This window comes from Geotrypetes seraphini, chromosome 1, assembly GCF_902459505.1.
Source record: "Geotrypetes seraphini chromosome 1, aGeoSer1.1, whole genome shotgun sequence".
Taxonomy (NCBI): Eukaryota; Metazoa; Chordata; class Amphibia; order Gymnophiona; family Dermophiidae; genus Geotrypetes; species Geotrypetes seraphini.
Window position 1 is genome coordinate 304,719,241 of NC_047084.1, and position 26,199 is coordinate 304,745,439.

General features: G+C 41.5%; 1 protein-coding gene across 1 annotated transcript in view; it reads left to right on the forward strand.

Moving 5' to 3' along the window:
* LOC117365127 (dedicator of cytokinesis protein 2-like) overlaps positions 1-26,199 on the forward strand; it is a 1,549,644-nt gene that overhangs the window by 1,121,988 nt on the left and 401,457 nt on the right. Inside the window, exon 29 of the mRNA XM_033955120.1 lies at positions 10,490-10,584. Coding sequence (XP_033811011.1) covers positions 10,490-10,584 — 95 coding nt within the window. The remainder of the gene's footprint in view (positions 1-10,489; positions 10,585-26,199) is intronic.

Consider the following 26,199-nt stretch of genomic DNA (forward strand, 5'->3'; position numbering starts at 1 on the left):
AGGAAAAGTTGCACGCGATGTATAGCAAACTGACTGTGAAGCTTGACTCCTCAATCAATACCACAGCCTGTTCTCTGGCAGTCCTGTACATATTCCTCAGTGCTTGGGACTATCAGTAGTATCTGATAGCACAGCTCCTGGGCTGCGACTTGATCCATGGCAGATCACGCCTCCAGCCCAACTGCTCATTTGTCTTTTGCTTGTTCAAAGGCACCTTGGGCATTCAAGTCCTCGTTCCTCTGCCCCTCTCTGAATACAGAAGCAGTCCAGTTTCATATTATGCCCTGATCTTGCAGAAGGAGTATAACTTTCAAGAACTAGTTACAAATCAGACTGATAAGGGATCCATATCTTATTTTATGTTCTTTTATTTCAGCTGAGCATCTAAAACAGCTTTTTCTCTGCAGTGCAAGTCATCACTGAAGCACCAAGCACAAGCTATTTTCTGGGTCTCTCATATCCTTCTGAACTAGAATCAGCACTTACTTTACTTTTGTTGTATAACCATCAGTTTATCATTGTGTGACATGCCTAGTTTTACAAAAATATCAGAATGGACCCATTGTTTTCACTAGGTGGAAATGGCCAATGTAAGGAACTGGTAATGGGGTCTCATAGCTATTATGCTATTTATTGTTACTAGTATTGCTTATCATTTCTATAGTGCTACCAGATGCATGCAGCAGTTTCAAATCCAGCTTTGGTCAAACTTATTCTCCATGAAATATGTTGGTAATCTTATTTTTGTTCCTACTTCCCAAGTATTCAAGACTATTGTTGAAATTAGAAACATGGGAATATGATGTCAGGTATGGACCATATAGCCTGTCTTGTTTTCTTAATTTAGTTCTTCATAAATTTAACCCTAGTTGATCTTTGGATTTATCCACCCTTCACCACAAGGGATCTTTTGTGCTTAAGTCATAATTATTAGAATTGCACAAGGGTGAATCAGAAATTAAAGGCAATTGTTAAATTATGTGATAACCAGAACAGAGCTAATGAAATGCAACATACTGCATGTATTTTTGCCCATTGCCCATTGGACAGTTCGTCCATTCACAGTGCAGTGCTCGGCCTTTAGTCATGTGGCAGCCACGAGGTCAGAAATATGGATGCTCGATTGCAAGATTGCACTATTGAAGAACCAACGTGCAATAGTGTACTTTCTTTGGGCAGAAGGAGTGAAACCTGTGGAAATTCACCATCGGACATTGATTCAGAATGGACATAGCACCATGAATCAATAAAGGTTTATGAGTGGCTAAAAAAAGTTTAAAACGGGAAGGTTGTTCTGGTTGCTCATCAATATCACACACACACGAGCACATTGACAGGGCAGATGACTTGATTAGAGTAGACTGACAGTTGGCAGTGTATCAATTGCTGCAAATTTGGATATCAGCTATGGATCTGCATTTGCCATAATGCATGATGACTTGGGATACAGGAAAGTCTGTGCACAATGGATTCCCAAACAGCTTACTGATCTGCACAAGCAATAGTGTGCGGAGGTTGCAACCTAGTACCTGAGATAGAATGAAGAAGATCAGAGTATTCTGGAGAAAATTGTCACTGACAACGAGACATGGGTGCATCACGGTGACCCGGACAGCAAAAGACAAAGCATGATGAAGTAAAGGAAGTGGTGCTCACCTGGCTTCGGGAGCAGCTGATAAACTTCTTCTCTGCAGGAAGAGAATCAGTGGGACTGCTAGATGAACAAGGGATAAAATGGGCTCTAAGGGAAGACAAGGCCATAGCAGAGAGATTAAATGAATGTTTTGCTTCAGTCTTTACTGAGGTAGACATGGGGGAGTTACCGGTGCCAGAAATAGTATTGAATTCTGATGAATCAGAGAAACTCATACAAATCTCTGTAACACTAGATAATGTAATGGGTCAGTTTGACAAATTGAACACTTATCAAATCACCTGGACCAGATGGTATACATCTCAGAGTGCTGATAGAATTGAAAAATGAACTTGGAGAGCTATTGTTAATAATTTGTAATTTTTCTTTAAATTCCAGCATAGAATCAGAATACTAGAGGGTGGCTATTGTAAAGCCAATTTTTAAAAAGGGTTCCAGAGGTGATCCAGGAAATTATAGACCGGTGAGTCTGATGTCAGTGCTGAGCAAAATGGTTGAGACTATTATAAAGAACAAAATGACAGAACATATAAATAAGCATAGATTAATGAGAGAAAACCAACATGGATTTAGTCAAGGGAAATCTTGCCTTACCAATCTACTGCATTTCTTTGAAGGGGTGAATGAACATGTGGATAAAGGTGAAGCTGTTGATATTGTGTATTTGGATTTTCAAAAGGCATTTGACAAAGTACCTTATGAAAGACTTCTGAGGAAATTAGAAAGTCATGGCATAGGAGGTAATGTCCTTTTATGGATTGAGAAATGGTTAAAAAACAGAAAACAGAGTGGGTTTAAATAATCAGTATTCTCAATGGAGAAGAGTAAATAGTGGTGTTCCCTAGGGATCTGTGCTGGGGACCTCAGCTTTTTAACATATTTATCAATGATCTAGAGATGGGAATAACTAGATAGATAATTAAATTTGCTGATGATACAAAGTTGTTAAATTGCAAGAGTACCTTGTGAGACTGGAAGACTGGGCGTCAAAACTGCAGACAATATTTAATGTGAGCAAGTGCAAAGTTATGCATGTGGGAAAGAGGAACCTGAACTATAGTTAAGAAATGCTGTGTTCTATGTTAAGAGTCACTGCCCAGAAAAAGGATCTAGGCGTCATTGTTGAGGATAAGTTGAAACCTTCAGCTCAATGTGTGGCTAAGAAAGCAAATAGAATATTAGGAATTATCAGGAAAGGAATATAAAACAAAGATGAAAATGTTATAATGCCCTTATATCACTCTCTAGTACGGCTGTAACTTGAATACTGTGTGCAGTTCTGGTCACCATATCTCAAAAAAGATATAGTGGAATTAGAAAAGGTACAGAGAAGAGTAACGAAAATGCTAAAAGGTTTGGGACAACTTCCCTATGTGGAGAGGCTAAAGTGGCTATGGTTCTTCAGCTTGGGGAAGAGATAGCTCAGGGGTGACATGATAGAGGTCTATAAAATACTGAGTGGAGTGGAAAGAGTAGATGTGAATCGCTTGTTCACTCTTTCCAAAAATACTAGGACTAGGGGGCATGTGATGAAACTACTAAGTAGTAAATTTAAAACAAACCAGAGAAAATATTTCTTCACACAACATGTAATTAAACTCTGGAATTCGTTGCCGGAGAATGTGGTGAAATCAGTTAGCTTAGCAGAGTTTAAAAATGGCTTGGATAATTTCCTAAAAGAGCAGTCCATAGGCCATTCTTGAGATGGCCTGGGGCAATCCACTGCTTATTCCTAGGATAAACAGCACAAAATCTGTTTTACTACTTGGGGTCTAGTTAGGTACTTGGGACCTGAGTTGGCCACTGTTGGAAACAGGATACTGGGCTTGATGGACCTTCGGTCTGACCCAGAATGGCAATTCTTATGTTCTTATGATATTGAAACCTCTGTAGGTATTCTGTGAAGGCACGCTCAGTCCTTGAAGCGGATGGAGTCTTGACCATTACACAACAGCAACACTTAGTAGGCAAATTTCTAACAGGGTGCCTCCATTTAGAGGGTAGTGAATCTATTCTATAAGGTAGGGTTACCATATGGCTTTAGAAAAAGGAGGACAGATGGAAGTAAATGGAATGTAAAACCTGAATGTCTCAATCCATCCTCCTATTTCTAGAGCCATATGGTAACCCTACTATAAGGATACTTATAGTAACAGACAGTAGATAAAGACCTTAATGGTCCATCCATTCTGCCCAGTAGTCACACGTTCATGTTTAAATGGTCATTTTTTTCTTTAATATTTCTGGGCCAGAGACCGTGGAAGTCCACTCAGTACTGTCTTTAGGTTCCCATTAGCTGAGTTGCTATCGAAGCTCACTCCAGCCTATTATAATCATTCTGTTGTTTGTGGGATACAGACCGTAAAGCCTGCCCAGCAATGTCCTAACTTTTCAAATCATCAGAGCTTCCATCAAAGCATTCCGCAGCCTATCCTAAACTGAATCGCCATATACGGGACACAGACCGTGCAAGACTACTCAGTACCAGCTTTTGCTTTATACCATTCATTTTCAAATTAGAGATCCTCTGTTCATCCCACACTTTTTTGAATTCCGTCACTGTTTACCTCTCTACCACCTCCCTTGGGAGGACATTCCAGGGATCAACCACCCTGTTCATGAAAATTAATTTCCTAACATTACTCCTTATGTCTATCACTCTGGAACCTCAATTCATGCCCTCTAGTTTTACCATTTTCCTTTCTCTGGAAAAGATTTGTTTTTATATTAATACCTTAAGGGCCTGATTCGCTAAAGGATGCCAATCTTGGCCATTGCCAGTCATGTGTCAATCATGGTACGGGTAGGGAAAGGATGCACACGTGGCAGGGGGGCAGAGAACAGGGCAGGGAATGGACGCCACCATCCTGGGCCCCTCTCACCCTCGCTAAATCACTGGAGACAGCGGTAGGATGTCTAACGCTGCCTACAGTTGGGACACCATTTGTAGAATCAACCCATAAGTGTCTTTAAAGAATATTATGTAAACTAGACATTGGCATGGCTAAATATAGGCCTTTTCATTTACCCTAGCTCTATGAGTGGCATAAATGTTGCACCTAAGATGCCTATTTGAATGCCCTCTTACAATTATGTGCTACATAATATAGAACACTTAAGCGTTATAATACCATTTAGATGGGGAAATGTGGATGACAATATTCTATAAATTTATGCCCGCAATTGGCTCATAAATTTAAGTGACTTATAATAGCAAGATGAGAATAATGGCTAGACTGAGGATGCAGAGCCTCATAGTCTCTAGCACCCAAACAGAAACCACTACTGTAATTGCTGGACTAGACGAGAAAGGAAGCATTTTAATGATGTGGAGAAATGCCAGATAGTTGTGAATGAAAGCATATGGTAGCGGAGGCCGGTTCTAGTTGAGATGGCAGCCAAAAGGAGCTGGAGGAAACTGCTGGACTAAACAAATGTTTAAACTGTAATAACATGTTCCTCCTCCATGTATACCTAGATGAGCCCCATTTTCTTGTAATTCAAATTTATTTTTGCCTGTCTGGTCCCATAAACCCATACGCTTCCTGGAACTGTACCAACTATGTGGAGTTAGGCATTTTTCTTTAAAACTGTAACCCTAGCTTATGTTTAAGACCGTTGTATGGAAATATTTTTAATTGCATATTCTTCTGCCTGAATATTTAAAAAAAGTTTTCAAAATAAAAATTATTTGAACTTAAAAAAAAAAAAACTGTTCTCACTAGAAAGTATAAGTAGAAAATTGACATCCATCCCTGAAATCCTAATTTATCTTATATCAGATAATATAATTTCTCAGGATGTTTAATTGTTTAGACATTAAGGGGCAATTCTTTAAATAAGCACTCTGAGGCTATGTGATAGGAGCCTATTCTGTAACAGAAGTTAAGTGCTTAGGTTCATAGTAACACAGTATGGGCCAGATTTCTTATATGACATCGGAAAAATAGGCACAGGAAGAAAGTTGCATTTAGTCTTATTCTACACTTGCTGCCTCTTTTACAAAGCTGCGCGGCAACAGCCCCGAAGCCCTTTAAATCTCTTTGGGCTTCAGGGCCGTTAGCGCTGGGCAGCTGCTAGCGCGGCTTTGTAAAAGAGGCCGTTAAAGTTAAGCATAGGGCTCCTTATACGAAGCCGCGTTAGCGGTTTAACGCATGTAATAGTGTGCGCTAATTTGCTGGCTGCACTAGCCGCCACTGTCTCCTCTTGAGCAGGCGGTAGTTTTTTGGCTAGCGCGGGGGTTAGCACGCGCTAAAAATGTGCGGGTGCTAAAAACCCTAGTGCAGCTTCGTAAAAGGAGCCCATAGTGTGAGAGAGTCAGGAATTGTCCCTCAATAGAGTAGCAGATGGTGCTGGTTCATTGAGCTGGCAGTTAGACTATCCTCCAGGAGGTGGCGCTAACTGGCCAGAACAGGTCCTGCCTGACTCAGAGGGGTTGGACTCAGGCAGGGAGCAGTGTATCTCTTCCAGTGTGGAATCAGTTCAGGGAGGTTCCTGGGATTGTGACCTAGGCCTAAGAGGTCTCTGGAAAGACCTGGCTTCCCTAGTTTTGGGGATGCCCTGGGAAGCAATGCAGCTTCAAATAATTGAGTAAGACTTTCCAGGAAAGAAATTAAGTCTGGGAAGGAGTGGAGAGTAAGAGAGACAGTGAATATCAGTGTGGTTAAGGTGAGCAAAACTGTATATACTGAATAGACTGTTACAGCCATGGGCCAAAGGAGTATCTGGAGTTCCTGTGAACCTTATGAGATGTAAAGAATTATGTTTTCGAACCAGACTGCTGAGTTGAACTGAGAAATAAATAAAGATTTCTGTGACAGTTTCAAAGTGTGTGCACACCTTGGGGGCAAAAGTCCAGTCTCTCGCACATAGTTTATAGAATACTACAATTTAAGCGCAACCATTTATGCCAACTAAAACCGGGTGTAAATGTCTGCACCAAAATTCTGTGAAGATCAGGTGAATTCTGTAACTGCGTGTAATTTTTAGGAATGCCCATGGCCCGCCCATGCTCCCTTTTCAGATCCACACGTTAGAATTTATACGCACCACTTTATATGCTTAGAAGGTTGCAAGCGTAAATTCTAATTAGTGATAATAATTGCTTATTAGTGGCCAAAAGATGCACAAGCAAGCCCAATGGAATTAGTGTAAATTCTGCTCAAGCAGCAGAGGGGGCTCCCAGGGAAGATTGGGGATGGGTCCATTTGCAGCTTTTCCCAGATATTATGAAATGGATTTGCCCCATTCTGGGTTCATTTTCAAAACTGCACCTCAGAAGGGTCATAATTTGAACTTCTGCCACTGGAAAAAAGCAGGGACTCTTTCTGATTACAGGTCCTAGTTTGCCATAGTTCACTTCAACCTGCTAAATCTCTTTTCCCTTCCCTCTAGAAGCAGTCTGTGGCAACATCTCTTCCCTCCTCAGCATGGGTTTCCAATTTTACTTGGTTTTCTGCATGTGTCAGGCTCTCCTAATACCTATATAATATTCTTTTATCCTATCTCTTTTTTATGACAGCATTTATGCCAGCAGGAGTGAAAATTTTGGTGGGGCTTTTTCTTTTCTTTTTCCTTTCATTCATGGCTTTCTATACTGTTGGACCATGTAAGTGCTTTTCATTGTATTTAAAGGCAGACATGGGATGATCAAAGTAATGGTAATATTTTTGGCTCTTGTTCTTTGCTTAAGCTGACACAGTAGAGGTAGCATGCTCAGTGGGCTTCTACCACCTGCTCTCCAAGTGATATCATAAGAGAGGCTACATGTCAAAAAAGAGATAATAAGAATAATATCTATGTGAGGAATCTAAAATTGTATGTAACAGAGCATTTATTCACATTTCCTCAGCTATGCACAACCTCTGGTCTATGGTTTTATAACAAAGAGAGTAATTATTTTTATTCAACAGAATCAATGAAACATGTCCAGCAGGAAAGTATTCACCAACATCGGCAAATAAAAAATAATCAAATTCTATGTCCAGTGTTTGCACTATAAAGCATGCTGACCTAAGCTATATTTTCTAAAAGTAGACCAAGGGCTCCTTTTACTAAGCTGTAATAGCGTTTTTAGTGCACGCAGGATTTTAGCGCGTTCTAAGCACGCGCTTCGCGGCTAGAACTAACGCCATCTCACCCTTCAGTCTCTTCCTTCCCCTCCCTTTTCTTTTCTTTCATTGCTCTTCTTCATTCATTTTCTCTCCCCCTTTGCTTTATCAAAGAATAGTTAAGCTCTGGAACGTGTTGCCAGAGGATGTGGTAAGAGCGGATAGCGAAGCTGGTTTTAAGAAAGGTTTGGACAAGTTCCTGCAGGAAAAGCCCATAGTCTGTTATTGAGAAAGACACGGGGGAAACCACTGCTTGCCCTGGATCGGTAGCATGGAATATTGCTACACCTTGGGTTTTGGCCAAGAACTAGTGACTGGCCACCGTGAAAATGGGCTACTGGGCTTGATGGACCATTGGTCTGACCCAGTAAGGCTATTCTTATGTTCTAATCCCCTTTCCTTTGTTTACAGGTTGGATTTGCCATAGTTACAGTGCAAGATTTTACAATACAAGTTTTCCTTACATAACACATACTGGGTTCTGGTGCCAATATACATTTCTTTGTAATCCCATCGATCATGGGCATTGGAATTAGGTGAAGAAGTATGTTTTTATTGTTTTCCTAAAGTTGAGAAGTCCTTCAAAGGATCTGAACTGCGGGGGCAGTCAATTCCAGGGGCTCGGTATCAAGTGGGAGTAGGAACGTCATTTGGCAGTTTGCAATTGCAGGGCATGACCAGAGGGCGTTTTGAGGCATATTTCATCCTGGGAGTGGAGTTCTCTCCCCCAGTAAACAGGTTAAAATTAGATGGCAGTCCAGGCAAGTTGAAGGTAATGAATCGGAAGACAGAAATGAAAATGCAGGTCAGCTACTCCATTCTGTTCTGAGCAGTCCCCTCCCGCTTCGCTCCCTCCCCCCCCCCAAACATGAAGTACCAATAAAACAGAGTCAATGCTCTTTTATATTTAATGCGCATGGTGACCATGATTGATGTGCTATGTTTTACTGTTAATTAAATTAACGTGAGCCTGAAGTAAATAAGGAATCAGTGAAATGATAGAGGGGCTCCCTTTACATACTTGCTCCTATAGACAGGAAATTAGCATCTAACAGATTTCCAGATGACAAAGAGGAGGATTTATAGCAAGTTCATCTTTACATTTATAGAGGAAAAATAAAATGGTGCTTTTTTATGGCCTTTCTTTCCCTATACCTGAGACAGTATCCAGATTCTAACAGAAAAGAAGATGATAGCATGTTCCATGTGAAAATCCATGTTCTTGCCAGTAAATTTTAATTTTTCTTGATATCTGATATTTTAACAGCTACTGGGAAACTGAAGCTACTTGTTTGGAAATCATTAGCTCTGAGTTATATGTCACAAACTGCAGGTTAATTCCTCTATAAAAAAACGTGAAAATATCTTAAATTCATTGATTTTTGTTCTCAATTGGTGCGTGGCAGTGGCTAAGGTTGCAAAGCTGGCAGGGTGCCCAGGCTCCATCAGCCAAAGAATACAGTAGTCGCATATCATAGCTATAATCTCAGCAAACTCTTAAGAGGAAACCTTCCCATCCTACTCAGTCAACTCTAGTAAGACTGACCAGACCTCTCAGGGAGTTGAAATGCCCTGTATGGCTCGTGGAAAGTTGGAAGACCCCTTTTGGTGATCTTGGTTGTGGTATTGAAAGGGGCAGGGTGAAAGAAAGAAATGGGGCATGGAGAGAGAGAGAAAGACAGACATACAGAAAGAAAGGGGGTATGGAGAGAGAAAGAAAGAAGGGGCAGGGTGAAAGAAAGAAAGAAATGGGCACGGAGAGAGAGAAAGACAGACAGAAAAAGAAAGGGGGCATGGAGAGAGAAAGAAAGAAAGAAATGGGGCATGAAGAGAGAGAGAAAGACAGACATACAGAAAGACAGGGGGCATGGAGAGGGAAAGAAAGAAGGGGACAGGATGAAACAAAGAAAAAGTTGGGGGAGGGAATGAGGTCTGGAGGAGAGGAAGCATACAGGAGACTGAAAGAAGGGAAGAAATATTGGATGCTCAGTCAGAAGAATAAAGAGCAACCAGAGACTGATGAAATTACAAAACAAAGGTAGGAAAAATAATTTTATTTTCAATTTTGTGATCAAAAGGGGTGATCTTGGTTGTGGTATTGATTCCAGCACTGCTTCTTGTGACCCTGGGTAAGTCACTTAATCCTCCATTGCCCCAGGTGCAAAAGAAGTACCTATAGGTAAACCAGTTTGAATGTGTAACCACAAAAAGGCAGTATACAAGGCCCATCCCCTTTCTAGATGAACTGTCTTATGGTTTGTACAGTGTTTCAATCCTTGATCTTTGCTAAGTCTGCTAAGGTTAGGGTTACCAGATTTTCCGTTTGGAAAATCCAGACCCCTTAGACCCGCCCCCCAAGCCCACCCAGTTCCACCCATTACCATCCTACCACGCCCCAGTCCCGCCCCCAATCCCACCCTAGCACCGCCTCCTGCAGCCTGCTCTTGTCGGGCATGCACATGCTGTCATTGCATTGCCCTCCTGTCCGACGGTGATTTTGAAGGAGGCTTTTCAAAACCTGGACAAAGTGCCGGGTTTTGAAAAGCCGTCCGGACCCTGAGACATGTCCTCAAAAGGAGGACATGTCCAACGAAATCCAGACATCTGGTAACCCTTGCTAAGGCAGGTGCACATTTTGACAACTGTAACTATGGTTTTACTGGCATAGAGTTTGGGGGTACTGGGACCTGCCTGGACTGACATTTTGTTTTCTTCTTTCCCAAAGGACTTTCTTATGGAAACCTTTATCATGTTTAAGGACCTGATTGGGAAAACTGTTTACCCCTCTGACTGGATGGTGATGAATATGGTACATAACAGGTGGGCCTGACTCTTTTTCATTATTTTATCAGCCTTGGGCAATATAAATATACTATGGTGGCAATTCTATATATTGATACCTCATTTCAGATGTCACAAAGGGTTCCGCTTTGCACTAATTCTGTGATGGCTTAAGGGTGTGCTTAAGCTATTACTAGCACAAAGCAGCATCAGCTGCCCACTTATGTCAATGGCTGGTGTAAATGGGTGGGCCTAAGTTTGCCATGTAATGCAAACAACTGATCATGTTCTATAAGTGATGCATGTCATTTGGTGACACACACATACTCTGCCTACATATACAGTTCCTTGACAGTCTCTCACTAAGGACTAGATTCAGTAAATGGTTCTCAGAAATTGGTGCCATAAAAAATATAAATATATTGGATCTCAATTTTGTTCTTATAACGGGGAGTCAAAAACGAGCATCCATTATAGAATAGCACTGGGCACCAAAATTTGCTGAAACCAGGTATAATTCCCAGTCCGTGGCGCAGTAAGGGAAGGAGGCACCTGGGGCAGTGGTGCCTGGCTTTGCCATGCCATGCACCCCTCCTTCACTCTTCTCTGCTGTGCCCACTGCACCCACCTCCCCCCTCCCCCCCCCCCGCCAACATACCTCTTCAAATCTCCAACCTGATTAACATTATTGTTTTTGATCTATTAATAAATACTATTTTATTGCTACTATTTGGGCTTTTGCCAGGTACTAGTGACCTGGATTGGCCACCGTGAGGATGGGCTACTGAGCTAGATAGATCATTGGTCTGACTCGGTGTCAGGTCAAAAGCGCGCCAGGACAAAGGCGCGCGCAGACAATTGAGTGCAGCGCAGAGGCACGCGCCGCAGAAAATTACTGTTTTTAGGGCTCTAACGGGGGGTGGGGGCGGGGGGAACCCCCCCACTTTACTTAATAGAGATCGCGCCGTGTTGGGGGGGGCTTGGGGGGGGTTTTAACCCCCCACATTTTACTGAAAACTTCACTTTTTCCCTGTTTTTAGGGAAAAAGTTAAATTTACAGTAAAATGTGGAGGGTTACAACCCCCCAAACCACCCCACAACGCCGGCGCGATCTCTATTAAGTAAACTGGGGGGGCTCCCCAACAAAAACCCCTGTCGGAGCCCCTAAAAACTGTAATTTTCTTCGGCGCGCGCCTCCGTCTTGCGCTCAGTTGTCGGCGCGCGCCTTTGTCTTTCGCGGGGTTGTCTATGAACCGTCTGACTCAATAAGGCTATTCTTATGTTCTTATGTGTGTATATTCTAATCTACTCTAATCTAATCATCTGTTTGTGAGTCACACAATATTCACCTCTGTGGTTCATTGGAATTTAATTGGTCCTCCCATGCTCTTTTCCCTGAACCTTTTAAGCATGCTACATGAGGACTGTTATTAGCCTGGGTGCATAAAGGAAAGTTTGAGAGATGTTGAGCATATTTTGGCCACATACTCCAATAAACTGTTGTGCACTGATCTCTGGTGTCCCTCAACCCCGCTTTTGAGAGGTCTCCAACAGTAGTGTTTAAGGCACTAATTAATCTTGCTTCATATTATTTGATGTGTACCAGTCCAACCATTACGCTCTAAGGAGAAGGAATTAGTTGTGGTTCCATCACATGTAAAATGATCATTCTATTGTAGAAGTCTGCTTTATGGAACGGCATTTTGCTAGATCTTAAGGGCCTGATTCTCTAAAGGACGCCAATCTCGGTGGCCACCTAAGAAGCGCTGCTGATCGCATGCCAATTACATATTGACGTCCTTTAGAGAATCTCATCTTTTATTTCCTAACAGATGTCTTAAATGTAGGCCAGTATTTTACAGGCCTACATTTAAGACATCTGTCGTGCACTTACGGAGACGCATATCGACGCTTATAGATGCCAAAGGCCACTTCCGGTGGAAGCCATGCTCACGCCAGCCTTGGGTGTCCGTAACCATCCTATGCAGCTCCGTAGGCACAAGACAGATGCCTACAAAATAGATGTCATTCACCGCATCCCTTTTTCTTTAAACGTGCAAACCAACTGATTAGTGAAAGAGCGGTAGGATGCCTTCTGCTACCTACAATTGGGACTCCGTTTGTAGAATCAGCCCCTATATGAATAACTCGTGTTAAGATTTTTAGAAAACAGTGTAAGGGACAGTTGTTTGTATGAGCTCTCCCAAATATGTTCTTTATATAATATCTGTGATCTAAGAGTGTTTATTATTTCAATGTGTCAATTAAGTATTTGATTTTGTATATATTATTTAAAATTGCAAGTTGCTTTGTAGCCTTCAAAAAGAAGTGGATAATAAAGGAAAGATAAAGTCAAGTAGAACACCTTTAACATCATTAAAAAAAAATAAACTTAGAAAGGAGGCTGGGGATATTTTGTATTTGAGTTTTAGCTAGACATAAGACTGCACAAGAAACTTACCATGGAAGTAAAATAATTTGGGCTTGAATAAAGAAAAGCACCTAGAAGTCAGAATTGAGACATCCAGGTCAGGACTAGAGAATGACACGGGGACAAATTTTTCCCTGTCCCCGCGAGTTATTGTCCTGTCCCTTCCCCATTCATTCAAGCTCTGTCCTCATCTGCACAAGCATCAAACACTTTAAAATCATAAGTGTTCGAGGTTTGTATGGTTAAGGCTGAGCTTACAGGAATGGGGCAGGGTCAGTGACAAAACTCATGGGGACGGAATGAGTTCCTGTGGGGACAGGGACAAATTTGTCTCCTTGTCATTCTCTAGTCAGGACCACTCGATCTTGTATTTTAGAACAGAATCTGCTGACTTGGAAGCTGTTCTAAAATACAGGAGAAATTGACTTTTATGTGCCAAGTGCATACTTAAATATTCATTTTAGAAAAAAAAGCAAAGATTATTTCAACGGGTTAAAAATCAGCATATAAATGTTTGTGTTGGCACCTACAGTACACATTTATCACAGCCAGTTTAGAAATGTGTATTTTCCTGATGCTGTCACAGAGACCGGTATCTCTTGCCAGTTTGGCTTTATGTGAGAACGTTAACCACTGAAAGATTAAAGGGGCAGCCTCCAGTGAAATGCTGCTCATTCAAAGCAGGTTGCAAAACCTACAACTTGACATCAATCACTCTTAGAACATTGACGTGTGTTCCCTTTCTGAAATGGAGAATAAAGGTGCATTTTCTAAGTATGCCCTAGCCCCACAAAAAACTTGCCCAGATCACACCCCTTTGCTTTTTGATCTGCCTGCAGAGAGCAGTCTGATCGGTTCTCAGCAGGTCAGAATCAAGAAGAATTAATGTAGCATGGTAAGGGGGGTGGGAGTGGAGGGGGTGGACCGCCCTGGGCGCCACCATCGTGGAGACACCGGTACCGCTCCACCCCCATGCTATGTTCGTACCCTCCCTTCCTCCCCTTTCCTTCCTGTACTGCTTTAAATCTTCACCAGCATGAGAAACCTCTCCGGCCTGCTGCTTGCGCCAGCCTGGCTCCCTCTGAAATTACTTCCTGGTTGCGGGGCCAGGAAGTGACATCAGAGGAAAAGCAAGCGCCAATGTGAGAAGCATGTTGGAGAAGTTGCTTGTGCTGGCGAAGATTTAAAGAAGTACAGGGGAGAAGGAAAGGCTCAAGTGTGACAGCGGGGGCATAGAAGGAGTTGGGGGGTAGAGAGGAGGGCATGGGGGAGGGAGGCCCACTGCCCCAAGTGCCTCCTACCATTGCTATGCCCTGGTTATAGGCAACCCTCACTTAAACAGAAAACAGCGTTAAAACCACGTGTTGCCTAGTAATCAGTATGTTACAGTATACTGGATTTATAATCCGCTAGCTCCCTTAAATTAGGTTCAATGTAGAGTGCAGAACTTAAGCTGCTAAGTGGGAAGGAAAGCTTGGCCCCTGATACAAGTTTCCCAGTCTTATCAACATTATAGGAAACTTTTGAAAACCTATTTGTTTAGACTGTTTGGGGGGAATGATATTGATTGAATGTTAACCTGTATTAATTAAATATGTACATCGCTGTAAATGTACAGTTTTCTCTTATGGCCGCATAGAACTGTAAGGTGTTTGTAGGATAGACATAGTGTTATGTTATCAGCATCAGGCATTACAACATTAATATCACCTAATATTAAGATTTCATAAATGAACAGGTCTTCAACAATTTTCTAAACATAGAATAATTGTCTGAAGCACAGATTGGCACAAGAAAATTCTTCCATAATTATACAGCAAGAAACACGTAAGAATGAGAAAAAAAATTGCCCTCAATATAACATTCCTAACCGAAAGCAATTCCAAAAGTAAGCAATTACATTGTCTAGGTTCAAAGTAAGAGTGCAACTAATGTACCAAAGAAATCAAACTCTCCAGACAGAAGCCATTAAGCCCGGATTTTATAAACGGCACCGTTGTGGCGTTGTCACATGACAGCGCCATTTATAGAATTATGACTTTGGAAAAGGTAAGCGCCGGAAATGTAGGCCAGGGGTTTCAAGGGGTACATGTCCGGTGCCTACATTTTACGTGACTTGGGCCTTTGGAGGCACTTTATGATGTCTAATGGCAATTCCAGTGTTAACCATGCCTACAGTAGCATTAGGCATCATAAAGCGCCTCCGTAAGCACGATACCAGTGCCCTATTTTTTTAGGCACCTACATTTTTCTTTTCAGTGCATTTTTGTTGTTGTTTTAAATGGTGTTTTCAATGGATACAAGTGGATCGATTTTTTTGCTCTGTCAAAAATTACAAAGACTAGGGGACACTCGATGAAGTTACAGGGAAACACTTTTAAAACCAATAGGAGGAAAGTTTTTTGCACTCAGAGAATAGCTTAACTCTGCAACACGTTGCCAGAGGATGTGGTAAGAGCGGATAGCATAGCTGATTTTAAGAAAGGTTTGGGCAAGTTCCTGGAGGAAAAGTCCATAGTCTGTTATTGAGAAAGACATGGGGGAAGCCACTACATGCCCTGTATCGGTAGCATGGATTATTGCTACTCCTTGGGTTTTGGCCAGGTACTAGTGACCTGAATTGGCCTCCATGAGAACGGGCTACTGGGCTTGATGAACCATTGGTCTGACCCAGTAAGACAATTCTTATGTTTTAGGTTGGATTATTGTAAAGCGGCCTTCTTAAGCCTGACTAAGAAAAGTCTTCAAAGACTTCAGTTGATCCAGAATACTGTGGCTAGGCTGATCTTTGCAAAAAGTAATTTTGATCATGTTTCTCCGCTTTTGCTAACACTTCATTGGCTCCCAATTATTTCTAGAGTCTATTTCAAATGTGCCTGCTTTACATTTAAGATCTTACATAGCATCTTTCCTTCCTTCCTCTATTTTGGACTTCTACAAGATCTGAGATTACTAGACCTACTCAAAAACTTAAATTACCTTTCCCTATGCTGAAAGGCGTCATTTATTCTGGAAAATTAGGGAAGTATCTTCTTTTCAAAATTACAGAGCTCTGGAATAATTTTCCTGTCTAGTTGCATGATCTGGGCTCTCTCCAATTATTCCGAAAACATCTGAAAACTTGGCTTTTTTCAAAATTGTGATCTTCGTCTCCCTTTATATTATCCCTATCCCTATTGCAGGGGTAGGGAACTCTGGTCCTAGAGAGCCATATTCCAGTCGGGTTTTCAGGATTTCCTCAATGAATATGCATTGAAAGCAGTGCATGCAAATAGATCTCATGCATATTCATTGGTGAAATCCTGAAAACCCGACTGGAATACGGCTCTCGAGGACCGGAGTTCCCTACCCCTGCCCTATTGCATTCTTTTTAATTTTCTGTAAACTGTTTGTGAAGAAGACCATGGTCTACCTGCAATGCTACTGAATTCTATTCTTATATATGCGGGGGGAGGGAAGGGGGGAATAGTTTGTGCACATGTAAGAGAATTTGGTATACTCATTTGTATAATTTTTCTTGCACTTTGTTGAAAATGTAATAAAAATATTTACCAGTATAGCAAAAAACAAAAACCCTACAAAATATAGCCAATAAACTATTAGTCAAAATATTCCTAAAATTGGCTAAATCCCCCCTGTGCCTGAGCCAGAAGTCTGCAACTATGCTAAGTATAAGAACAATAATGAAATTAAGGTCAAAGATATCAGTATGAGCCCACCCTAAATCGTGGAGACCTTTTGGCTCAGGCTAAATCTCATAGGTGACAAGCACCAGACATGCGTCTAAATGAGAATAGCCTCATACATCATCAAATCTATGACCATTTTTTCTATATAAACGAAATCATTGATGGCAAGTGAAAAGATGCAGGCTTATGGTTCAGGAACAAGGGGAATATGAGGACATAACAAACAGATACCCCATCACAGACTAAACCAACATCATAAATCTAAACAATTCTAAAAACTAGAGGAGAATGTGTGAATAGTGGTTAATGGATTGCACAAGCTAAATTTTAAACCTCAAATTTAATAAATACTAAAACATTTAAATTCATAAGTTAATATTACACACCTAAAAATTAATCTAAATAGTTAATCCGTTAAAAAGATTTGTAATGTGCAAAATTATGCTAAATGTGCAAACTGCCCAAACCCTAAGGAACAAATAATTGTGTACCCATAGAAAGTGCCAGTGCCAGCACCAATACAGAAATTCCTATCTAAAATAGCAGCAGAATCTTTCTCATTGAAATAAAGTGCAATAACTTGAATACCAATTAGATTTCCAAAATTCCAGTACAATTGGAAACAATATATAAATGACACTCATATAACCCGACTTTGGTAACTAATAAAACATCATTACTGTGTCAATTTACTGCACATATAACCAGGGGCTCAGACTATTATCAACCCCACACATTTACACATTTACACTCACAATACCACTCACACCACCATATCATCATTCATCGTCATTCATCACCACTCCTTAAATAAAAATATTTAAACATAATATTCTGTAAACTGTGTCGAGCTCTATCTTTATAGAGAAGATGCGGTATATAAGCCTAAGGTTTAGTTTAGTTTAGAAATGCAGTGGGCAAAACTGAAAAGAGTTATTGTAAGGGCGACAAACCTTTTGTGAGGGAAATAAGTAAAAGTAAGAGGAAAAGAAGGCCACTTTGGTTCTCAAAAGTAGTAGCTGTGAAAATAAGAAATAAGAGGTTAACTTTCATAAACTACAAAAGACCGCAGAAAGAGGAAGATAGGTAAAAATATCTGGAAAAGTTAAGAAAGGCTGGTCGAGAAGTCAGGAAAGCAAAGATACAAATGGAAGAAAACATAGCTGACACAGTAAAATGGGGAGACAAGACATTTTTTAGATATATTAGTGATGGGAAGAAGTGCAAAAGTGGTGAGGAATGTGTAGAAGCTGATAAAGGAAAGGCTGATTGCTTAACAAATATTTCTGTTCTGTGTTCATGGCTGAATATCCAGGAGCGTGATCACAGAAGCCACATGTGAATAGGGACTATGGAGTGGTAGACCCTGATCGATTTTCAAAGGGTTGTGTTCATGAGGAGCTAGCTAAATTAAAGGTCGATAAAGCGATGGGGCCAGATGGTGTACAACCAAGGGTGCTGAAGGAACTTAGGGAAGTTCTGGTGGCTCTGCTGACTGACATTTTCTTCTTTTTTTATTGATCAGTATTTAATTACATATTTCAAATGAAATAAAGTAAATGAATATACATAGTCCACATCAATGAGAAGAAACAAGCATTGACAAACTTAGAAATATGGACCCTATCTCCTATTCACACCAACACTTCCTTTTATATTTAACACATCCCATAAATCCCCTACCCCACTACAGAAACTTCTTTTTCAATCAACAATCTTTCAAGTAAATATATCTAATAAATTGTAAAGTTATTACACATCTGCAAGGAAATTGAAGAAAAAAGTACCTCCCAAGGATATAACTCCTTCAATTTCAAAAATTCCTTACGACATAGTTTTGTGAACTTAGCCACATCTGGAAAAATCCAGATGGGCTGACCACAAAACTGAGAATTCTTAATTCGGAAATATTTGTTTAAGACATTTATTTTCTCCTGTTCTGTTGTAAAAGTTGCAAGGAAGGATGCTCTAGTAGTAATTTCCTCCTGAGAGGATTCAAGGAAATCTCTTAAATTAATTGATTCTCCTTCGCGTTTCCTTCAACAGTCTCAGCTTTTAGCAGAGAAACATACCTACAATCAGAAATACTTAATTCTTCAACTTTATCCTAAAGCAATACCCCCTTCAAGTATTTGCATAACAAAATCTCGGGTGACAGTAGATAACAAATAGGAAAATTCAATAAACATAATGTTGTAGCTCTCATTCAGTTTTCAAGAAATTCTAATTGCCTATGTATAATCAGACTGTCTTTAACAAAAGCTGAAGTAGCTGATTGGTAATTATACATATTTGAAGAAATCTGAGACAGTCTGGTATCCAACCGGCCAATTTTAATATCAATTTAATGAAATTGTTCTACTGTTTGTTGAGAAAAAGTACACACCTGTGGTATAGTAAACTTTATGTATTCTTCAGTTCTAACAACCACTTTCCACTTCAAGGTAATTTCTTGAGGTTGGTCCAAATTTTTAGCCAAATTAAGCCAAATTATCGGTACTGGAAATTTATCATTAACACTAGGTTGTACCTGAGGAGATGCACCCAAACCTGCAGATACTTTGTCCTCCTGAGATATACCCTGTATGGGATCTCTATCGGGTGGACAAACTGGAGTAAATGGGGGTGGGGGAAGGAGTAGAGCATCCACCTTCACTTAATGAGGCCCCCGAGATAGACAGATCTCCTACAGAATCTGTAGGTGGCTTAGATAGAACATGTTTCTCCATTGGACCAACCAGTTTTGGTGTACTGGTCGTTTGGCCTTTCCCTTTTGCTTCACCATTATCAAATAATAAATTGTACCTCAGATTCCAGTATCCAATTCTCTCCTGCTCTTTTCAGGCTCCTAAGGGGGCCCCCTCTTTTACAAAGCTGCACCCAGTCAGCATGGATTCACCAAGGATAGATCCTGCCAATCCAATCTCATCAGCTTCTTTGACTGGGTAACAAGAAAATTGGACTTGGGAGAATCTTTGGACGTCGTGTACCTGGACTTCAGTAAAGCTTTTGACAGAGTCCCACACCACAGGCTGCTATGCAAGATGGAATCGATAGGGTTAGGAGAGACACTAACTGCATGGGTCAATGATTGGCTGAGTGGCAGACTTCAAAGGGTGGTGGTTAATGGTACCCTCTCTAAAACATCGGAGGTGACCAGTGGAGTGCCACAGGGCTCGGTCCTGGGTCCACTCCTTTTCAACATATTCATAGGGGATCTGACTCAAGGGCTTCAAGGTAAAATAACACTATTCGCCGATGACGCCAAACTATGTAATATAGTAAGTGAATGCAGTTTACAGAATTATATGGCGCAGGACCTGCTTACATTGGAAAGTTGGTCCTCAACCTGGCAGCTAGGCTTCAATGCTAAGAAATGTAAGGTCATGCACCTCGGAAGCGGAAATCCATGCAGGACGTACTTCTTGAACGGAGAAACTTTAACTAGGACTTCAGCAGAACAAGATTTAGGAGTAATCATCAGTGCAGACATGAAAACTGCCAATCAAGTGGAGAAGGCTTCATCTAAGGCAAGGCAGATATTGGGTTGTATCAATAGAAGTTTCGTCAGCCGTTGTACAGGGCCATGGTGAGACCTCATCTGGAGTATTGTGTGCAATTCTGGAGGCCACATTACAGTAAAGATGTGCGCAGAATTGAATCGGTTCAGCGGACGGCCGCCTGGATGATCTCGGGGCTCAAGGGTCTCTCGTACGAAGAGAGACTGAACAAATTGCAGCTCTACACTCTCGAGGAACGTAGGGAGAGGGGAGACATGATCGAAACATTTAAGTACCTCACGGGACGTGTCGAAGTGGAAGATGATATTTTCTTTCTCAAGGGACCCTCGGCCACTCAAACTCAGGGGCGGAAAATTTCATGGCGACATCAGAAAGTATTTTTTCACAGAGAGAGTGGTTGATCATTGGAACAAGCTTCCAGTGCAGGTGATCGAGGCAGACAGCGTGCCAGACTTTAAGAATAAATGGGATACCCATGTGGGATCCCTACGAGGGTCAAGATAAAGAAATTGGGTCATTAGGGCATAGACAGGGGGTGGGTAAGCAGAGTGGGCAGACTTGATGGGCTGTAGCCCTTTTCTGCCGTCATCTTCTATGTTTCTATGTTTCTATGTAGAGTTTTTAGCCCAGAGCGTCGAAGCTGTCACTGTAGCGGCTGGCGCTAAAAACGCTAGTACAGCTTTGTAAAAGAGGGAGTAAGTTAGTCCAATAAAAAAGGTATTTTTTTTCCTTTATGTTTTTGTTTTTCCTTTATGTATTTAGTTATAAAAGTGATTAAGGACAAGCATGATATAGATTCTTAATAAAGGAGTCCAGACACTGAACATTATACCTGCCTGATCCACAATCCAGAATATAAATGCACACTGATGTTACTGAATGTGAGGACTTTATGCTCTGAAAAATTACAAAATTACAATCAAGAGCAATACATTTCTCAAATTATTTTTAATATATACACTTCATTTCGGAGCAATACCATTTTCCTACTAGCACTATAAGCTGACTGGTACTTGTGCTTGAAAACAATCACTGCAGGTTCCTTTCTCACAGAATCTAGTTTCTGCATGCCACAAGTTTGATTAAAGCACTGTATCTTCATCATATCCAACAGAGCCTGAAAATTCTTTAGACTTACCCAAATAATATCCAGGCCAGAACATATATAACAATTGAAATAATGAAAGACCATATTTTATTCCAAGCAAAATAGTCTCCACAGATAAGGCTCATCTAATGAAAACTGAAACTGGAAATCACAGTGCTTTCACAATGGCTTACTTTGCACCATCCTCCTCTTTTACTAAGGCATGCTAGCCGATTTAGCACTTGCTAAATATTTGCACACGCTAAACACTAACACATCCATAGAATATAATGGGTGCATTAGCGTTTAGCGTGTGCTAAATTGGCTTTAGTAAAAGGACTCCCATATTTGGAGTAGAGCCAATGTTATATTTCCACAGAGTAGCTAATTCTTAAGGAACTTATCATCCAAAATTTAGGGACTTAAATTGCTATATCAAAAACATTTATTTGGAGCACTCTATTTACCAAATAAACTACACTGCAAGATTAAAATTGCATTATTTGCAATCAGTATGTGCATACACACAGAGACAAAAGAATGCAAAGAGTAACCCCCCTCCCCACTCCCCCCCATAGGCTATCTTGTTATCTCTGGTGATCTACTGGTGTAGTCAGGGCAGGAGTGATTCCTAGTTGCTCTTGCCGATGTCAGCTCTACTTTCAAATGGTTGCCATAACCTCTCGTGGCAGTCTCGCGAGATTGCCACTAGAGAGCATGGCAGCCGTTTTCAGAACACCAACTTGTAAGTTTCAGGGCTCCACATCATTCTCTTCTTGGTTGGGCTGAGAATTTTTCAGTGGCCCCTTGTAGAATACTATGAGCTCCTTTTACTAAGGTGCGCTAGGGCTTTAAAGCGCGGAATAGCGCGCGCTAGACCTTAACGCCAGCATTGAGCAGTGAGGCATGCGGTAATTTCCTGCGTTAAGCTAAAAACGCTAGCGCACCTTAGTAAAAGGAGCCCTATAAGTTGTGTGCTTTGTATGGTGCACTTAGCCATGCCCAGCCATAGGTGATCTGGTGTAAAAGGTCATGCCTACATTAGGTGTGCTAATTTGTAATTATATTAGCATTTTATAAAGGCATCTTGGCACACAGATGCTGTAATTGGAGCTCAGTGGAGGCACCAAGTTATAGAACAGCCCTAATTGTGTAATTTAATCTAAATAAATGCTATTTTTTTCTTTTAAAAAAATTCTAAGATCCTAAAGAAGATTGCTAGTTTTCTTTAGCTGATTAAATTCAAGTCAGCATTTCAGTAACTTAAAACTTGGATTTGCACTGGGTGAAAGGAGGATTCTGTGTCATTATTTTTTTTTACAAATAAGACTGCATTTTCTCAGCTAGAGCTAAGGATAGGTTTTACAGTCAGATAATTCCTGTAGATTGCCATTTGAAAGCCTTGCGCTGTACTTCAGGTTTTTCTAATGGGATGTCATCTGGTGATATGCTGGTAAAGCCACAGCAAAAGCAAGAGGGATTGCTAACAGCAGAGATCTGGATTTTGGATTTTATATCTGATTCCTCACTTTTCTAAATCCTTCCTCAAGGCAGGTTACATGGAATTAACATGCATTGAAGGGCAATGAACATGCTAAAAACACATAACATGTTAGTTGTGTTTAATGTGCATTATTTTGCCATAAGGCAATGCAAATCAAGTACATTGTGCATTAACAGTTGGTGATATGTTTTGCCTTTGAAGGTAAATTTTTTTAAAAAAGGAACACCTGTTTTCGGCAGCAAGTCACATCTGGTGGTCCAACCCACTTCCTCCCCTCAAAAATTCCAGTTGAAACTGTACCCTCTGTTGTGCACAGTCTTCTGGCCTAATGACCCCACCCACTATTTGGACTTTAGGTTTAGCTCACAGTTTTATTAGTGCCGTAGTAGTTCACAGCAAGTTATCTTCAGGTACAGTAAGTATTTCCTTGCCTTTAGAGGGTTTCCAGCCTGAGACAACAGAGGATTAAGGACAGGATTCACTAACCTGCCAGATCGGGCCCGATCCGGGCAGGTCCGACTAATTCAGTAAACTTTAACATGCAGATGAGGGCGGTCAGAGGAACGCCCCCATCTGTAGGCACGGATCACGCTATAGCGATCCCCGGGCATGTGCAGACCTTCTGTAGATAGTCTGAGCATGCGCAGGACCTCCGTGCTGTCGGAGTTGGGATTTTTTTTTCTTCTTCTTCTTAGCGCAGCCAGGGGCGCAAGAAAGCCTACAAAAATGCTATTGCTGGACCTCAGGGCTGGCAATAGATTTTTTTGGGGGGGGGCAATCGAGGAACTTTTGGGAGCCTGTGGTTTTAACCCGCTGAAGCCCACGGGTTAAAACCATGGGCTTGCAGTGCGAGTAAGGGTGGGAGAGTTGGGGCAGGCAGGCAGGCGTGTTCGGGTTCGGGGTTGGAAGGCAGGTATGTTCGAGGCTGCAGGAGGCATTTGGGGCAGCAAGAGAGCAGGGCTGCAGAAGGAAGGGCAGTCGCAAAGGGCTTCAGCGACTGGTCCTGAGCAATCGCTTTTTGCAAGCACAGTCGAATAGGAAAAAAAGTTTAGTGAATCGCGTCCCTGCCTACATTTGCATGGCCTTGCCCTCATTTGCATGCGCGGATCAGAGGATGGTCGGAAGACAGGTAGGTGAATCGGGCCGGGGTCGCAAACCGATTGGTACACAATCGGTTTGCTTTGTGAATCTATGTGGCTTATCTAAAATCACAGTGAGCAGCACTGAGATTTGCACCCTGGTCCCTGGCTTTCTCGGTTCTCAGTTCACTGCTCTGAATCCCTGGTATTCTAGAAGGTAAAGGAGCGATCCTTAGTTGCCCCGACCCCGCCTTAGCAACAAAGGTTTTGAAACGGTGCCACCTGATTAATAAGGGTACATTGGAGCTAGGGCTGGCTCAGCCATTAGTTAGAACTAAGGAATCACCCAGGGCAGAAGCTTCCATGGGCGCATCAAATATTAACAGGAATCAAAGCAAAAACAATAGGTCCTCACAACCACATAAAACAAAAGAAATGATAGGAGGTACTTTTACTAGCAGGGAGGGTGGACAATTTCAAATATGCTGGGAGCAATGGTGGGGTGAAAATGATAGGGGGGTTTAATGGACCTAAAAGTTAATTGGAAGGGATGCAAGAGTGAAGGTTTGCTTAGAGTGCCTAATACTCTTGCACCAGTCCTGGATGGAGCCTACCACCTGGGGAAGGGGTGGGGGGGGGGGGGTGTTGCCAGCTTTATAAATTATGAGGTAATATTAAATGAGGTAATATTTTGATGGTAAAAGAGTGCTGCATCTTAAATTGTGACTTAAGTTTAGAATTTGAATCAGTGGAGCTTTAAAGCTTTAAGGGCTCCTTTTACTAAGGTGTGCTAGCGGATTTAACATGTGCTTAGTGCACACTACAATACCGCACACGCTAAACACTAACGCCTCCATAAAGCTTGCATTAGTATTTTTCATTTAGCGTACGCTAAAAATGCTAGCGTACCTTAGTAAAAGGAGCCCTAAGTGACTTACCAAACGTACAAGGTGCATCAGGAGGCAGTTGGTTTAACCCTAGTTTCTGTGGTTTGCTTTAACCAATAAGCTACTCCTCTACTCCATCTGAATTCTTACGCCTGCTCATTATTGGAGAAAGAGGGGTGAGGTGAAGAGGGGGAAGGCTTGGTCTTTGATATTTGTAGCAGTGTTTCCCAGGAAACAACCATTCAAGACTTCAGTTCCACTAGCATTTTCAGCCTGTATTTTAAGCAGATGCGGGACTAATCAGCACTTTGTGCTAGGTATGCTGGAAACAAGGATGGCATCTCAATGCTGGAGACATGACATGTCCTTACAGAAATAGCACTGGAGCGGAAAGCAATTAGGTTTAACTGATGGAAAGGAAGCTCACTCTTTTTTTTGTGGTACATAAAACTGATGTTGCCACTCATTTAATTTTCTAATGAGGAAGCCTGTCAATCAGCAGCAGTAATATCCAAGTTTCACCCTGTGAATGGAATGAATTTGGGCACGGTAGTGAATCTGGCAAAAGCCAAGCATCCTTTGACCTTAGCTAAACCGTTGTTTCATTTCCCACCACTGCCAGTCTACCACAATATTATTTCCCCTACCACATAACTTCAAATTAGTGATAATATTGTCCCTTCTCAGATATTACCCTCAGGAGCAGTCATGCTGGGCTAACTCTTTCTGTGGCAGGATAAAGGATCTGAAATGACAGATTCAATCAATATGTAGCTAGGCATACTAGATGGAAGGCTGGCAATTGGAGAGGATGAGTTCATGATGTCACCCCAGGAAAAGCATGCAGCAATGAAGAAAATATGAGAAATCATCTTAATTCACTCATCAGGGAAAGGGAAGAGAAGAAACAATACCTAGGAACCCTCCACCACAAATCATAAGTTCCCTAATATGCAAATCTCTGGGCACATATTTAGCCTAGGGAAAGTAATGCTACTTATTAAGCACTGCTGTATACCTTGTTTAGTCATGGGAGATTTCCTCCATTGTGTGTTTGTGTGCATTTTGCTATTATCACAAGTATTTATTATTCCAACACTCATAGAATTTGGAGCAGTGTCGGAACATTTAGTGGCCTGGGCAGCTTAGTAAAAAAAGAGCCTTATTGAACAGATGGTTTAGATCAGTGTTCTTCAACCACCAGTCCATGGACCAGTGCCGGTCCACAGAAATTTCCTGCCGGTCCACAGGCCAGCACGTGCATCAGGCCCAAAACAGTGTTCTTTAACCGCCGGTCCAAGGTGCGATCGATGCGGCATTATCTTCGAGCCCAGCTCCCTCTTCCTAACTGATTCAGTGCACAAAGCCACGGGCAGTGGCTCCTACGGGCATCCTGCACCTGAACCGGAAGCCTTCTCTCTGACGTTGCAACATCAGAGGGAAGGCTTCCAGATGA